General features: G+C 38.7%; 1 protein-coding gene across 10 annotated transcripts in view; it reads right to left on the bottom strand.

The window, feature by feature from the left end:
* Positions 1-17,140, bottom strand: part of TRDN (triadin) — a 301,086-nt gene that overhangs the window by 80,590 nt on the left and 203,356 nt on the right. For all 10 annotated transcript variants that reach the window (XM_067546684.1, XM_067546692.1, XM_067546686.1 and 7 more), the window contains 6 exons: positions 15,674-15,706; positions 15,523-15,570; positions 14,279-14,305; positions 6,353-6,400; positions 4,466-4,513; positions 1,983-2,006 (listed from right to left, as the gene is read on the bottom strand). In XM_067546684.1, the coding sequence (XP_067402785.1) occupies positions 1,983-2,006; positions 4,466-4,513; positions 6,353-6,400; positions 14,279-14,305; positions 15,523-15,570; positions 15,674-15,706 (228 nt within the window). The remainder of the gene's footprint in view (positions 1-1,982; positions 2,007-4,465; positions 4,514-6,352; positions 6,401-14,278; positions 14,306-15,522; positions 15,571-15,673; positions 15,707-17,140) is intronic.

The raw sequence follows: 17,140 nt of genomic DNA on the forward strand, positions 1-17,140 counted from the left end.
GAATCATGAGAAGTGGCAGTGAAATTAATGGAGGAGTATGTGAAAGGCAGACTTTCCACAGAAAGCGCTCTATACCCTGATGACCAAGGGCAGGGGAAAGAAGGTTGAGGAACCCCATGCAGCAAAGCCCGGGAAGGGAATTCAGGGGACAAAAGAGGGTTCCCCCGATGCGCAGGCAGTAGTCTGCTACCAATGTGGGGCAAAGGACAGAGAGACTGCCCCTATGTGGACTGTGGGTTCATGGAGTTTTGTGGGTGAACAGGTATAAAAGGGGGACCAGAGATAAGAATGATTCTGGTCAGAGTAAACCAAAGAACGACAAGGGAGTTGTGGCAGCACATTCCCTCATACAGAGCACCCTGGTTAGGCCACGGTGGCGACAGGAGGGGACAACAATACCAATCTATTGCATACATGGGGAGCACTTATCCCATGCTGTCATCCCCTTGGCAATAGAAGAGAAATTTAGATAGCAGTGGACCCCATTCCTCTCATGTAAAAAGGAGAGAGAGTGGGGAAAGGGATCCCAACAGGTGGGTCCATGTGAAAAGTCCACAAGTGTAGACCCTCCAGGGAGTTCTCCAGGTCCAGTGTGGGATGACCCTAAACATAAGGAAACAAGCACAGAAGGAGGTGACACATTGGAGGATGTGGGGGGAGGAGAAAAATCTTTAAAAGGTCAATGAAGTAGGGAATGACAGAACAGGGATGCCTAGAGGACAAGGAGGTTACACACCTAATATTACTATAAAAAAAGTCAAACACTAAAATATATAAATATTTAATATTGAGTATAATACAAAAGCTAACATCAATGAAATCTAGCGCTGAGGCTGAAAATGATTAACTACACCTTTGCACCTGTGTATTGTAGGAAACACCCAATGGCAGTCCTGTATACCATGCCATATCCTGCAACACCAAGGCAAAAAATGGGCAGGCAAAAGATGGAGTTTCTGTCTTCACAATCAGTGTCCTTACTGCTGAATGCTTATGTCAAGATTCTTTATGTGATCTGAATGCAGCTTTTGTGGCTAATTCCAGAAATGGCAATAAATTTAATATTAGCAAAACAAGCCAACCAACATCACGCTGCTAAACCCATTAAGTTCAGAAGTCTGTTTATAAGAACTCATAGGCAGTGTGTATCTCCATTACTGCAATATTCCAAAATATGTCACACCAATTATTTGATTTCAAGAGATTAAACACTTGTGAACTCAAAGCCTGAATCATTATTGACTAGGCCTCACATTCCAAGTGATCCAATAAATCAGAAAGCTGTTCAGAAAATGTTTCAGAGATTAATGCCAACTCCAGGAAAAGCTAAGATTTTGGGATGTTGCTGTATCTGATACAGATGTTACTCAAGAATTTAGAGAAAGCTGGGAAATGGTGAATTATAAATAGATATAGCACATGTGGCAAGATGAGCAGTCTGAGATCTATCATATAGTTGCCACTGAAATACTGTATTATAATTATGGCAAAATTATATTCTGCTATGCAGGATAGAACCACTAATTCACACCAAGACCCTCTGGTATTTATTCTGCACTATTTCTCTACATTAAACTTCTACTGACATCAGAATGTGCATCTGAGATCCTTATTGAGGCTAACAGAGTCACAGTGACAGTCAGAGAGAAGAATTTTGTCCATAAAATAATAAATAAAAGCTTTTGTAATCTAGGTTTTTCACATCAGTGTTGCAAAGAGGTGAGAATTCCCCTCATGGGCAAAAGAAGTAAAGAGTAAATAGTAAAGAGACCCAAATTCTCTGCTATAAAATAGAAAAGAATTTCTTAGCATTTCCATATTAATACCTCTGTTTATTTGGTCCTATTCTATCTAATCAACCATTTATCCATCCACACTCCCCCATAATAATAGTAATATGTGGCTCTTGTATACAGCTTTTCATCTGTAGAGCTGAAGATGATGCTAAATCAGTTTTATGGAAAATGTATAGTAAAGCTTACTTGTTTCTTTCAGCTTTGGATTATCTAAACAAAAAACAAAAACAAAAAACCCTTTAGAATTACCTCTTTTTTGTAGGACCTAAAATTTAATGCTAACAAAAATGGGTTGTAATAAAGCAACCCATGAAAATGTCTTTAGTCAAAGAAGAGAAATTAACCTTAAAAGCTAAGGATTAGATCGAAAGTCATTACCATTTTATGGCCGCTTGACAGCATATGTGAAATGAGTTCATGGACTCAGTCCAATTTTTAGTGGACATATATCCACACCACACCAAAAAAAGATCAAAATAACCTGTACAATTGCTACTAATTAGCCACCTTCATAGCAGTGTCCAGTAACCCAAGGAGTATTGTGACTCAGAGTACATGTACACGTCCAGCTGGAGGGGTAATTTCCATCTCGGATAGATGTACACATGCTAGCTCTAATCCAGCTAGCATGCTAAAAATAGAACTGTAGCCCCAGCAGTGCGAGCAGTGGGATGGGCTGGCTGCCCAAGTACATATCTAAGGTTCTGAGCAGGTTTTTATTTTGGGAGGGCTAGCCTGTATTGCTGCAGTTGCTACACTTCTATTTTTAGCATGCTAACTCAATCAAAACTAGAATGCATGTATGTGCTCAAGCTAGAAACTACCCCTCCAGCTCAAAGTGTAGACATAAACCCATCTACTTTTTTGCTCTTTGTAAGTAGTAATTCTCTGCTAGCCTCTACTACTATTAACTTAATACTCTGCCTCTTCCCCCACTCAGTGGCCAAAGTAGCCGAGCAAGTGAGGGAATGGAATTAAAGCTCTGCTATTCCCTGAAGGTCTCCAACCACCCTGCCCTTTCTGCTCTCCTTTTAACAGTTGCAAATGTTGCATCAAACTCTACATTCACATTAATATGAAAACAGGTAAATAAAATCAATTTTCCTACAACTATTTTGCCTAGTTCTATGTCTGAGTGATTTAACATCAAAGGCAAAACAATTATAATACCTGAACATTTTATTTTGAAACACTAGAATTCCTGCTAGGGATGTTGAATTAGCAATGTTGCTCACTCATGATTTTATGGCAACTCACAGTATTTGTGTTGATCTTTCATTTAAAATTAAAACTGTATTTTTAGCCCTCATGTTTGTGAAGAAAAGCTTGAATATATGATGTAAGTAAATCCTTAATGCTCAAAAACCAGAAGGCAATAAATGGAACCCCAAATTATTAATTTTTTTTTAAATCTACTGATTTTTAACCCATTTCATGATTTTTGGGCCCTAATTTCTGAATGTTTGGGGTTGGCAATACTGAAGTAGCGTTACAGTAGGATGGATATTGTTCCCCTCCTTTTTTACTGAACAACTAATATCACAAGTGATGTCACTTTTCAGCTTTAGAGGCACATGTATGTGTGGGATGGTGGAGTGAGCGAGCCGCTAGATCTACTACTCCATAGTCCAACGTCGGATGAATGCAGCAGGCCATGACCAGACTACTCAGGTGATCTTTGACCCATTTCTAGGTTGAGAGGTAAAGGGATATCTCACAGCACCCAATGCAAAGCCCTTTTACTGATTTCTTTTTTTTTTTTTTTTTTTTAAAGAGCAGAATTTCACTTAATGAGTTTTTTACATGAGTGTAAGGTTACAATGACAGTTGGAGCTGGGGGTGTGAGACTCCGCTTCCATAGACATACTCAAGCTAACTCTCATCAACACTCTAAAAATAGCAATGTAGCTAAGATGGCATGGACAGAGACAAGTGGCAACACAGGTTAGCCATCCCAAGTACAAACCACCCGGAGCCCGTGGGTACACAGTTAGGGCAGCTAGCCCATGCTGCTGTTTGCCGCTGCCCAACCTACCATGGCTACACTATTAATTTTAGCGCACTAGCTTAGTGAGAGCTAGTGCCAGTATGTCTCTGTGAACTGAGAATCACACCTCCAGCTCCATCTGTAGATAAAAAGAAGAGGCCTGTCTTAGGCTACATCCGCCTTCTAGTTTTTCTTCGAGATCTTTCTTCAGATCTTTATAGAGACACAGAGCTAGACCCTCAGTGGTTTAAGTTGGCACCGCTCTGTTGATTTCAATGGAGCTACATTCATTTATCCTAACTGAGAATCTGGTTCACAGGTGCTTAAAACTGCACCTGTCCTGCCAGATAATTGTGTCTTTTTTATTTTTTTTAAATGGGGACTTCATGCTGCTGAATGAAAGTCACCCTGCTGGAGAGGAAATCCCCTACGGGATGAGTGAAATGTTAAGATTCCAGAATGGTTTGTTCACTTGAAGCTTCCGTGTGTGTGTTCTAGTACAGAAGCAAGAGACCAAAAGTTTCTATTTGAAATCCTCTCTGTTCTGGCAAACTGAGCAGATCAATGGCAGAGACTAATAGAGCAATGATTTTGAAGGTTATTGCCATGAAGCTTTTTTTTTCCCCCTGTGCCATTGTCTTTCTAAAGCAGATAATGTCAAAATATTTCAATTTCTTTTTACCTTGCTCCACTGTCTTCACTGTTTTTAATTCCTTCTTTTCAGGTACTGCTGCAAAACAAAGATAAGGTTTAAGTAAGACTTCTACTCAGAAGTGCTGTCTCACTGACAAAAGCTTTCTCAAATCATTAAATGTCTACAGATTTCTTTGAAGGAAATGATTTCAAAGTCTTGCGACCACAAGATAACCTCTTGTCCTCAGAATAAACTGGTAACATGATTTTGACCTTCTCTTAAAAAGAAAAGGAATAAAGTGAAAGGGAATACTTTGTTTCTTTCAGAAACGAATAATATCACATTTCCTTCTTTGTCTTGAAGGAAAACTAAGGCTGGGTTGTGATGAGCCTTGTGCATCTGCATAGAGAGTCACACAAGAGGCTCTCTCCTTTGCACAGTCATGTCAGGGTCTCCCATAATCATATTCCCTACACTCCAAAGGGATGCTCACATACTAATAAGTGTCAGTACAAAACCCTAAAATAAGAGCCTTTGCAGTAAGCCACTTAAGCACATGCTTCACTTTAAGCATGTGAATAGTCCCACTACTGTATCACTAATATATTTATTTAATTCCTTTGCAGGAACGTGGTGATAGACAGTGATTACTTGCTCCCTGCACCATCCTAGGGAGCAAATCAGTTAAAAGGTGGATGGCCTTGAGGTAGGACCACACACGCCCAAATAGAGGCCTTCATATTTTCCACCATTTAACATGACACACTTAGGAACATGCAAGAGCTTCGGGAGATCAGTAAGTGTGTTTAATAGAATATATAGGTTTTTGTTATTTAGGGACAAAACTCTTGTAAACATCTGCTTTCAGGGATAAGATGTAGTGCCAGTTTAAATCTAGTCCAACATTTAACATCTGTAAAATGAAGCTCTTGCAAATTCTTAGGCCAAATGAAATCCCCTACAGTTCTTGCAGCACAAAATCTGTGGCACTAAGAAACTGAAAGGGAAAATGTCTTAACTAATTTTCATTGAACATTTAGAGAAATGCAAAAAGGAAACAAAGGATAAATAGCAAGAGGTAAACTGTGTTCTGAAAATTATTTTACTTTCAACAATGTAGGGCATTATTGGTAACACAGGGAAAGAAATTTTTCTTTATATTGATAGAGTTTTTAGTTAACTGCATCCTTTTCATTTGTTTTTTCAGCCTGGCATAAGAAAACATTCAGTATAAATGTTTATGCTATAGTCCATTGCAAAAAAACAAGGAATGCAAGGGCTTTGCTTTTGAAACAAAGGTAAATACTTTGACTGCAGACTGCTATGTTTACTCACATTGAGTAGTCCCTGTTGAAATCAGTGGGTCTACTCACAAGGGTCTTGGTCCAGCAACATGCTGAGGACTCTGACTCACCATAAAATGCCTGCATGCACATGCTCAACCTTAAAAGCTTTTCTACCCTACCGAGGCTATCATGGCTTACCTACGGCATTGTAGCTATGCCGGCACAGCTGTAGAGTAGATTCATTCTACAGCAGCGGAAGGGTTTTTTTCCTTTTACTGTAGGAAAACCACCTCTATTGAGTGACAGGAGCTAAGGCAACAGATGCCTTCTTCCATCAACCATCTACATTGGGGGTTAGGTCAGTAAAGTTACAGCACCCCAGGTTGTGGATTTTTCATACCCATGAGCACAGTAGTGTAGAAGTCTCACTGACTTCTATGGGACTGAAGCACTTGGCAAAAATTAAGCCTGTGCTTCACTAGATGAGCAGGATTGAGCCCATCATAAGGTATTATTCACTTTGAACAAGAGCGGTGGAATCTGGTACTAAATGCATTTCAAAATTTACATGGGAACAAAACTGCTATGATAGTGATGAGATGAATTTTTAAGCATGCTTTTTTTTTCCTCCCCTCCAAACTAAATTTACCTTTCTTAGCTGAAACCACAACAACTTCCTCTTTGGCTTTTTCAGTTTCTGAAAATGCAGGACATTGATGGAATGAAAAAACAGACTGCAGAAATACCTCAACAACACCAGATACAACATTTGTTATGAGCAAGATTAAAACAGCAATGGACAGCGAAGCTAGCCATTGAACATATGGCAATATAAAGTGTTTTTCTGTTAATGAAAACAATCTTTCTGATGATCTTGCATTTATCGAATCAGGAAACGTTGCAAAGAGAGAAAAATGATGAGAAAGCATAAAAATGAAAAATATAGGTGAGGTCATTCTAATCTATATAATCTTCACATGAAGGCCTCAGAACTCAGAAATTGATAGCAAAATAAATGTACTGAAAATAAATTGACTCGACTAACTCAATTCCCTGAGCAGGCATATAAGAAGCTAGACACAGGGTTAATTTTCTGCAAAAATACTGTAAATCACATGTTGATACCTTGTTAGATAAATCCTAAAGGAGCTGGATGTCAAGTGCCAGAACTCTTTAAGAAAAAGATGTTAAGAAAAAGATGAGACTGACCTGCAAAATTCAAATCCAGATTTCCAGGCTCTCAACATTTTAAGGTGTTTAGATTCAAGGTTTTGGCTAAGTCCATTAAAATAATAGTGGCCAATCATGAAATTTGATCCAGATGTCAAACTTTACTTCGCCACATTTTGTCCCCATCCTACAAAAATTATTTGGTGGAAGCTAGACTTGGGGAGTTTGGTTTGGGCCTTTCTTGGGTTAGAAAATTAGCTTTTCTCCATCACTGAACAACAAAGCTTAAAAACAAAAGCAGTAATAAGCTTCCCGACTCTTTCACAATTTTCACTTCAAGATTCTTTGCCCACAGGGAAATTTCTTCAAGATTACCAAGCAGCACTAAGAGCTAATGGATTTTCAAAGTCACAGCATTGTCATTTCTAGACTAAGTGGGTATAATGCACATTTTTTTATTACAGAACTTAGACAAAATTCATGCTGAAATTAAAAGTGTTCCACTGAATGTAGATCAAAGAAAGAAATCCATGTAAATATGGCACTAAAGGTATGGAGATATTTTGATCTACGAAATACCAATACCTGCATTCCTTAAGGACAGTGCAGATCACAAAGCATGTGACAGCTGGGAACAAAGTATTCTCAGTCATCTCCTGCCTCCCAACCTCTCCACCTCACCCCGAATAAAAATCAAAACAAAATCCATTTTTAAAAAGTGAACTAACAATCTAAAAAGATCAAAACCACCACTCTATCCCAAGCAGAGTTTTGACCACAAAAAGGGAGGCTCCGTGAAGCCTACTAGAGATGTTGCCCTTGCTATAGATTTTATTTGGATAGTGCCCAGACACTACAATGATGGCCAGCTGTATAAAACTTCAAGATAGATAAATGGATTGACAGACATAAATTATTGATGCTTTGAGAGTAGCATTGCATAAAATTCCCTGGGGTTTTCTTCATTAATTTTGGTTTGGTTATAACAGAATTTTTATAAAAATGTGTACATTCAGGCCAAGATCTTACATGCCTAGAATCATAGAAATGTAAGGCTGGAAGGGACACCCCGTGCGGAGGTGGGACCAAGTAAACCTAGCCCATTCCTGACAGGTGTTTGTCCAACCTGTTCTTGACAGGGATCCCACTTCTCTTGGAAGCCTATTGCAGAGCAGAACTACCCTAATAGTTAGAAATCTTTTTTTAATATCTAACCTAAATCTCCCTTGCTGCAGACTAAGCCCATTTCTTGTCCTACCTTCACTGGACATAGATCACAGTCCTCTTTATAACAGCCCTTAATATATTTGATGACCATTATCAGGTCTCCCCTCAGACTAATTATTTCAAGTGTAAACATGCCCAGTTTTTTTTAACTTTCCCTCTTAGGTGAAGTTTTCTGAACCTTTTATAATTTGTGTTGCTCTCCTCTGGACTCTCCAATTAGTCCACATCTTTCCTAAAGTATGGTGTCCAGAACTGGACACAGTACTCCAGCTGAGGCTTCACCAGTGCCAAATAGAGTGGGACAATTACATCTTGTGTCTTACGTAAGACACTTCTGTTAACATACCCAAAAATAATATTAGCCTTTTTCACAACTGAATCACATTGTTGGCTCGTATTCGATTTGTGATCCATTCTAAACCCCAGATTGTTTTCAGCAGAACCTACCACTTAGCCACCTATTCCCCATTTTGTAGTTGTGCATTTGATTTCTTTCCCTCCTAAGTGCAGTACTTTGTCTTTATTGTATTCTATCTTGTTGATTTCAGACCAATTCTCCAATTTGTCAAGATTGTTTTGAATCCTAATTTTGTCCTCCCATCTTGGTGTCATTTGCAATTTTATGAGCATACCCTCCACCCCATTATCCAAGTCATTAATGAAAATATTGACTAGTACTTATCCCAGGACTGACCTTAGTGTGACCCCACTAGATACACCTTTCAAGTTTGTCAGTAAACTATCAATAACTACTCTTTGAGTTGTGTCTCCACCTCACAGTAATTTCATCTAGACCACATTTGTCTAGTTTGCTTATGAGAATGTCATGTGTGCCTGTGTCAAAAGCCTTACTAAAAATCAAGATATATCACATCTACTGCCTCCCTACTATCCTCTAGGCCAGTCACCCTGTCAAAGAAGGAAATTAGGTTGGTTTGGTGTGATTTGTTCATGACAAATCTATGTTGGCTATTTCTTATACCCTATTATCCTCCAGGTGCTTACAAATTGATGATTGAATAATTTGTTCCAATATCCTTCCAGGTATCAAAGTTACATAGACTAGTCTCCCTCTGAGATATGCTAAAGGACTAAACATGCACAAGTTTTTTTAACCTTTCTTCATAGGTCAAGTTTTCTATTCCTTTCATCATTTGTGTTTTTCTCATCTTAGAAAAGAGACAACTAAGGGGGGATATGATAGAGGTCTATAAAATCATGAATGATGCGAAAAAAGTGAATAAGCAAGTGTTATTTACCCCTTCACATAATACAAGAACTATGAGTCACCCAAAGAAATTAATAGGCAGCAGGTTGAAGACAAATATAAGAAAGCACTTCTTCACACAACACAAGTCAACCTGTGGAACTTTTTGCTGTGGCATGTTGCGAAGGCCAAAGGTATAACTGGTTCAACAATTAATTAGATAAGTTTGTGAAGGATAGGTCCATCAATGGCTGTTAGCCAAAATGGTCTGGGACATAACCCCAGCTTCGGGAGTGACAAAACCTCTGACTCCCAGGAGCTGGGACTGGTCGATAGGGGATAGATCACTCGATGATTGCTTCTTATGTTCATTCCTTCTGAAGCATTGGCTCCGGCCACTGTCGGAAAACAGGATACTAGGCTAGAGGGGCCATTGGTCTGACCCAGTATGGCTGTTCTTCTGTTCCCCTGGACTCTCTCCAATTCAGGAAATTGACTCTTTTCAATTACTGAAGGAGTGTTAAAACGAAAACTCGCCTCATGATCAAACCAAGATTGTTCCCTTAACTGAACATGCTTCAGAATTTTCAGGCTTCAGCAGCTGTTACTGAGTTTGGTATCCAAACTGCATCCTGGCAGATGCTAAGCTTGAATGGCTTTCATAATGGGAAGTAAGCGGATAAAGAGCAGAAATGGGCAAATAAATAGAGATAAAAGGCAAGGGTCATATTTAGTCCTAGTTTAAAGTGCAACTACTGCTGCCGGAAGGAATTTAGCCCACTGTACAAAGATTTGGTCCATACACTACAAAAGAATTCCACCTTTGACTCTTGCTGAGCAGTGAAGGAAACAGTAGCCATATTTTAGTCATTACATACTATACTCTTTTCATTACGAAACAAGGCATGTGGGAGTCGTAGTAGAAAGTAAGAGCCTGAAACACAAGGCCTAACATAACAGGCCAGATATGAGGCCTGAGCTAAAACAATGGTCAAGTCTGCTATAAAGCAAAGTTAGCAGAAGGCATGCTGTGAATGCTGGCAGACTCTCCGTAACTAGCAAGAACAGAGCTGAAATAACAAACACACATTTCAAAGAAGCACTAGGTACAAGCACATTCCAGAAATGTACCAGGACATCCTAATACCCCAGAGATAATGAGGGCTCACTGACCTCCTCAAATGACACTATAATGGATAGAAATGTCTTGTTAATAGGATGAATAGAGATGTTTTGACTGAACCATCGAGTACAAGGTAATGGGTGGTATTTTACCACATCAAACGATGGTACCCTGCCACCTCAGGAGATGGCAATTACACATGTCAGAAGGGTAATGCAAAACTTGTTTGTGTCAATGTATAAAGAGAGAGTCTTAGAGGAAACATCTTTGTCTGGCTGAGTGGGGAACGGAAAGTCCCACCGTTGACAGAGCCAGTACCATTGTCAGGGGCACACAATATTAAGTGTACTTGTAGCACGTATAAGGCGATTTCTGCTGTGCTTGTTTGGCAATAAACCTAGCTGAGTGCCTTCGTTGCCAATAGATCTCTGGCTGTGTCGAATCATTCGATCGTGGAGTGGTGTCCCGGTTACCTGCGCAGAGCTGGGTCAGCATACACAAAGGGAGCACACACACGCAGCCAACAACTGACAACAGAGTTTCAAAGTTAGGATTAAATTCACACGGGGTGTTAATAAGTGAAATTCCATTGAAATGTATAGAGTTAACCCAGGGCAGGTTTTGGCTAATTTAAATCTAATATAGATTGCTGACTGACTACCACAAAGACAAAGAAAACGTAAAAGGGACTTTTTCTACCTTCTCTATGTGTCTTGTTTACATAGTTTTCAAATGTTGTAAAAAATCAGAAAGTTGGTTTGTGTTTTATCAACTACGGATACTTGCTCTGTGTAGACTACAGGGCAAAAGAAACCAGACTACTGTGTGATTTACTACCGAGATGGAGTCCACCCTAGTAAAACTGAGTAGTGAGGATGGATGCTTACTGAGAGAACTAGCCAACCAATAACTCCATGGCCAATATGAAGCAAATAAGTAAGAATGAGACAACTGTTGTGAAAAAAAATGGAATACATGTAAACAATGAAAATACAGTTGGATTGAATAAGGAGGATAGTAATGACTAAAAAAATAGCAAAGGAGGTACAAATTAGGGTTTTAGCAGAATGTATCAGTTAAAAGGATTTTGGCGTAGTGTACATGAAAATACGCTTATATTAGAATGTTTATAGATGAGGTAATTTTAAAAATCTGCACCTGTGCAATGTTATGAGACAAGGTATAAAGGATGTGTGTTTAATAAACAGGGGGAGGGGAATGGAGCAATGTAGGATTCACACCAGATTGGACTAGCATAGTCTGCTGTTGACAGAAACCCAGGACTGGGTAATTGATCATTATGCTATCCTCATATCTGCTTTATTTAAGATTTATACCTGATCAAGTTGGTAATATATTGTCCTAAAATGTTCTTACTAATGCTTTAAATTAATTAAGCTTAGTAAATGGTATGGTCTGTGTTTTTTCACCTAACAATATAGATGCACATCTCAAATTAAATATTAATTTTTCAGATCTACTTAAAAATGCTATGGCTGAGATCAAACTACTGTATAAGTTTCACTAAGTTGTTAAATTGCTGGTTTGGTCTTTTCATAGCAGAAATGAGACAAATATTGGTGAGTAACATAATACAAAAACTTTCAGGCAATAATATTTATCTACACTGGACCATGAATCTGCTGCAAAAAGTGTCTTGCACTACAATCCATAGATGCATAGATTTTGAGGCCAGAAATGACCACTGTGATCATCTAATCTCAGTGAAACTCACAAGTTGGAGCTCTTCGTCTTGAAATCTAATGGTAAGAACAATTTTCATGAACAAATCAACCATTAATTATCTAATTTTGCAACGCAGAATTCCCTGGAGGATTTAGTACTCAGACTCGAAACAGGTTTTAGAACAGCAAAGTACAGCACCAAGGGCTCTGATATTTCAAAAGCCATGCTCTTTATGGATGCAAACTTATCAGCTTTCCATATAACCCAAAGAAAGAAACAGAAAGACGTATGAGTTGCGATTACTGCATTCTTTCAAGTCCCATTGACTCTGCTGGGCATTGAAGACATTCAGAACCTGGCAGGTTTGGGTCCAAAGATGTTGGCATGTTTCACATAAAAATGACCTCCCAAAGATGACGTACAGTCCAGCTTTACAGGAGAAATAATCATGTATAAAAATGGATTTGCTCAACAGCTCCAAGCAATGAGGAAAACAGCTTTTTTACCCAATTGCCCATTGTCACAAAATGACATTTATTCTCACTTCGACTTTCTAGAATTTGCCAAGATGCAAAGGTTTTATTTAACATATTTGTTTTCTTTAGTTTTCTATTTTGGCTGTTGGAGGCATAAGAGAATAATGTCTATATTAGTCTAGTTTTTGTTTTGTTTAAGATAGTTAACTACAAATGATGGTAGCATTATGAATTTACCCTTTGAACCAGGAACCTTAAACATACCTGATACAAAGAATTATGTTAGCTTTGATTTTCTTTACATTACTCATAGAGGGTCTGATTCTGCAACACTTCCTCCAACTGAAGAGCACTCAGGTGAGTATCCCTATTCTATTCAGTGAGCCTATTACCACTTGTAAGTCACCACTTACTGTGACTATGGGTTTCAGTTTGGGCTCTAACTGAGGGAGGGCTCTCTAGCGGCTAGAGCAGGGGACAGGGATTCAGGTGTTTTGGGTTCTAGTCCCTTCTCTACCCTTGATTTGCTGTGTGACCTCAGCAAGTCACTTCAGCTCAGAGCACTAGACTGTGATCCCATTACTTCCATAGGTGAGTAGTTATTCTCACAAGTAGTCCTGTTCATTTCAACAGGACTACTACTGTAAAACATGGTTCTACTCAACATGAATAAGTGTAGCAGAATCTGATCCAAAGGGCATTGGTTTTCCCATCTGAAAAACAGGACTAATAATACCTACTTAATTCACAGGAGTGTTGTGCTTTTTAACTAATTGTCAATTGTAAAGCAGATAAAGGTGATAAAAATATGCAAAGTAGCATTCATATAAATAGACTCTAGAGAGGAACAGAACCTCAAAGCACTATATTTTGGATTCAGGTACTTTGAGGTGCACCTCCAAATCTGTCCTTTATATTTAATGTGTGTAAATGTGAGTTTTTCAGGCTTGAGGAAATACTGTATCATACTTAGGTAGTGCTTAAAGCTTCTGTGGCCCCTCATACTTCCACTGTCAGCTATGTTTGGTAAGAGGAGCAAAGCCACAGAGAAAGCTCCAATGGAGCTGAGATTTTTTACCCACTTGCCTACAGTATTTATGCAGAATTAATAACAATAATATTTGAAAGACAAGGCTGCAAAACAAGATGCCCCCTTTCTTCCTCTATACAAAACCTTGCCCCGCTCTGTAAAGAAAACAACCATATAGTCAATGGGCGATGCAAAAAGTGGGCAGGAAAATTAAAGAAGTGTTTCCCTTCTCACAATATCCTATGTGTATATGTTGGTTGGAGCCACTTCCTGCCCTCCTTAAGATCCCTGGCCCAGATCCACAAAGGGACTTAGGCACCAGGGTTTTGGCACTTATGTCCCATTGTGGATCTAGCCCTTTATGGATTTAGCCTGGATAGTCAATGGCTGCTGAATCTGCAAGACTGAGGAAATTGCCACCTGGCACTCTATGGAGATTTCAAGGAAAAGACGTCTGGCTCCAGGAACAACTTGATAGGTGGAGAAAGTTGAGACATCGTTATCCTTCCAAAAAAACCCAAAAACCATATGGCTGTAATTAAATAAATCGTTATATATGTCTAGTGACAGTGATGCAGTACTTTTGTATTAATGATAGCAACATACATCAACATTCTTCCATTTTCATTCTAAAAAACACATGCAAAGTTCCTTACCTTTTGTCTTATGACTTTCCACAGACACTGTAAAATAAAGGAATATATTCTAAGAACCAAACTTTACAATGTATACAAACAATATTTGTCCCTTGTTAAGATATTCTCGTTGTACCTGGTTATAATCTACAGAAAGTAAGGTTAGCAGGTAAGGTATATATGGAGCTTGAAAAGTTCCCTTTTTTCCAGCAAGGATGTACAGTACACATTTAAAACTGGCTTCAGAATATGCAGTTAGCATACACACAGGAAACAATTCAGACACTTCAAGACATTCCATAAATTTGGCAGTTAGCAGCATTTGTCTCAGATCATCTGAAAATGTATGTGCAGCATACGAAAACTACCGTTCTAATACTGATGCACACGATGAAGTCTAGATACAAAGGTAGTATTGAACAGATCATATATTTCAGTCTAATTTACCTATCAGTGCTTGATACTTAATTGTTGGATGATTTTTCTTTCTAAAGCATAATTGATCAAAACGTCATAATCCTCAATTCCTCATTATTAGGTTCTTCATACTTATTAACCACTGGGGGGAGGGGGGGAGGGGTGGTCTACATGCCTCGCCTTATGCTTGGTAGGGAGACAGTAATATTTCTCTAAGTAGGCTGCCTACCACAGGTGTTTATGCTCATTGCAAATATTGCCAGGAAACCTAGCTGGAGACACTGGATTCAGCTAGAGGATGGGCCATCAAGCAGGTCTATAGTAAGAGTAAAGACTGTGTTTGGATGGATCCCAGAAATGGATCCAGTCTGAAATCAGCAGAGAGTCTGGCTGCAAGAAGCCTTTTTTGTCTTCTCTATTTAAATTAAATCTGGTTGGAGGAAATAACATGGTTTGGTTGTTTGAAAGGAGGAGGAAAGAAAACCCTGATGAAAATCTTCTTCATCCACACTCAACTTATCTGAACCCCAGAGCCAGACTTTCCTTCCACCCCTCCCCTCCCAGGATAAAAAAATAAAAACCCATGAGGAAGCTGAAACCAAAATCTAACATTCAAAAGAATAATGGTGTCCTGCTTAGCTGCACTTAACTGGCTCCCAAGTACAACAGAATGCAACAGAATGGCTAAGTTATCATGCTCCATAGACCTCCTAATAAGTTTGAGTAAATTGGCAAATCTGTTCTAGTACAGTGCATTTTCCCATCCCTTCCCCTAATGGTGATTTGAGTTAATTTAGGTTTAAGTTTAAATTAAGGAAATAAGGCCCTAAGACTTTTACAGGTCTTACCAGGTACTTTTAGAGGTAATACAGGTACTTCCTTCTTTGATGGTTTAGCTGGAACAAATAAGAAAAGGTTGGTTATTACAATGTGTGAGTTGACACTAAAACATTCAATAACACAGATGAAAAATAAGATTTAAAAATGGAAGCTATTTACCAGTTTCCACCAGTTTTTCTTTCTTGTCTGGTTCTGAAATTTAAAAAAAAAGAATGTTTTGGCACTACTTTTTGTAATACTGTTGTGTTTACTCCTCCTAAAAAGTATTTTTCATGCAGTGAACATATGCTGCTGAGTCAGATTAAATACTAATACCAGAGACAGCTAAAAGATAATTCCACAGTCATATTGCAAGGTGATGAAAGAAAACTTTAATAGCAATTAAAGAGAAAACATATTTAGACTTACTCTGGATCATTTGACAATCTAATACTGTGGTTCCCATCCCTTGCCACACTGAGATTTTCCCAGAACATCACTCCCATCTAATCAAGACACCTTCTCCTCACGACCACTTCTAGCTGTTCCACAAAGACTCAAGGCAGTGGTGCACACCCAATCAGGGAGAGGGGAAAGAGAAGGAAATGTCTGTTTGAAATGGTAAATTCCCTGTTTTCATGGATTAAAGTTCATAATAAAAAAAGAGAAGGGATGAGTTAACGCTGCTTGCAAATAAAGTAAATATTTAATAAGACATAAGCAATGGCGTTTGGGTACAGATTTGGATCCATATAAGAAATTTCCCTAAATTTAACAGTATTTGGTTTGGGAGTTCTGGTTCTGGCTGTTCACAGTGACAAAACAATTGCTATTAAAAAACAAGACTTCTCAATAGTTACCAATCATTAGTTTCCAATTATTGCAATTTTCTTATACACTTACAATAATACTACCTCTTATATAAGTAATTTTTATCAGCAGATCTCAATCACTTTACAGTGTCATTATCCCCATTTTACAGATAGGGAAATAGCAGCACAGAGGTGAAACAACTTGCCCAAGGTCACAGGCCAGGCCAGTAGCAGAGTCAGGAATAGAACCTACAACTCCTGAGGCACAGTCCAGTGCTCTGTCCAATAGGCCATTGTGTGGTAACAATTAACCCCACTTGACATTTTAACAGCTTCCACTGTAGGCTCAAAATGTGACTCTTGGATCCAGTTCCATATTCAGATTTACCTTCAAGCATCTCAGGTTATGATATTCTCATTTAAACCAAACTCTGGCAGAAACTTCATGCTAACAGACAGCAGGAACTCAGCTGGCATGTACTGCACTCTGAGCTTCAAGTCCAAGCACACTGTGATGCCACGAATAATTATCCAAATTAACTCCTGGGAGCTCAGTTGTCTCTTTATATTCTACCTGGCTTTCCAATCATAATTTGGAATAGAAACAAGAGATGCAACATGCGGCATCGTATCAGTAGTCCTTGAGCTTGGCTTCACCTTGATGTTAACAAGCTAAAAGGAACATATAATTTGAGAGCTGCAAAAGGCAGAACTGCCAAAACACAATGAAATCAACTGACCTAATAATATAGCCATTCACTTTAATTCATACAGACTGCTTATTTTCAGTGTTTGAAACATACAAAAGAGTCACACCATGTGTACAATGTGCATT

This window comes from Emydura macquarii, unplaced genomic scaffold (assembly GCF_026122565.2).
Source record: "Emydura macquarii macquarii isolate MOO-44397 ecotype Brisbane River unplaced genomic scaffold, CSIRO-AGI_Emac_v2 contig_1146, whole genome shotgun sequence".
NCBI lineage: Eukaryota > Metazoa > Chordata > Testudines > Chelidae > Emydura > Emydura macquarii.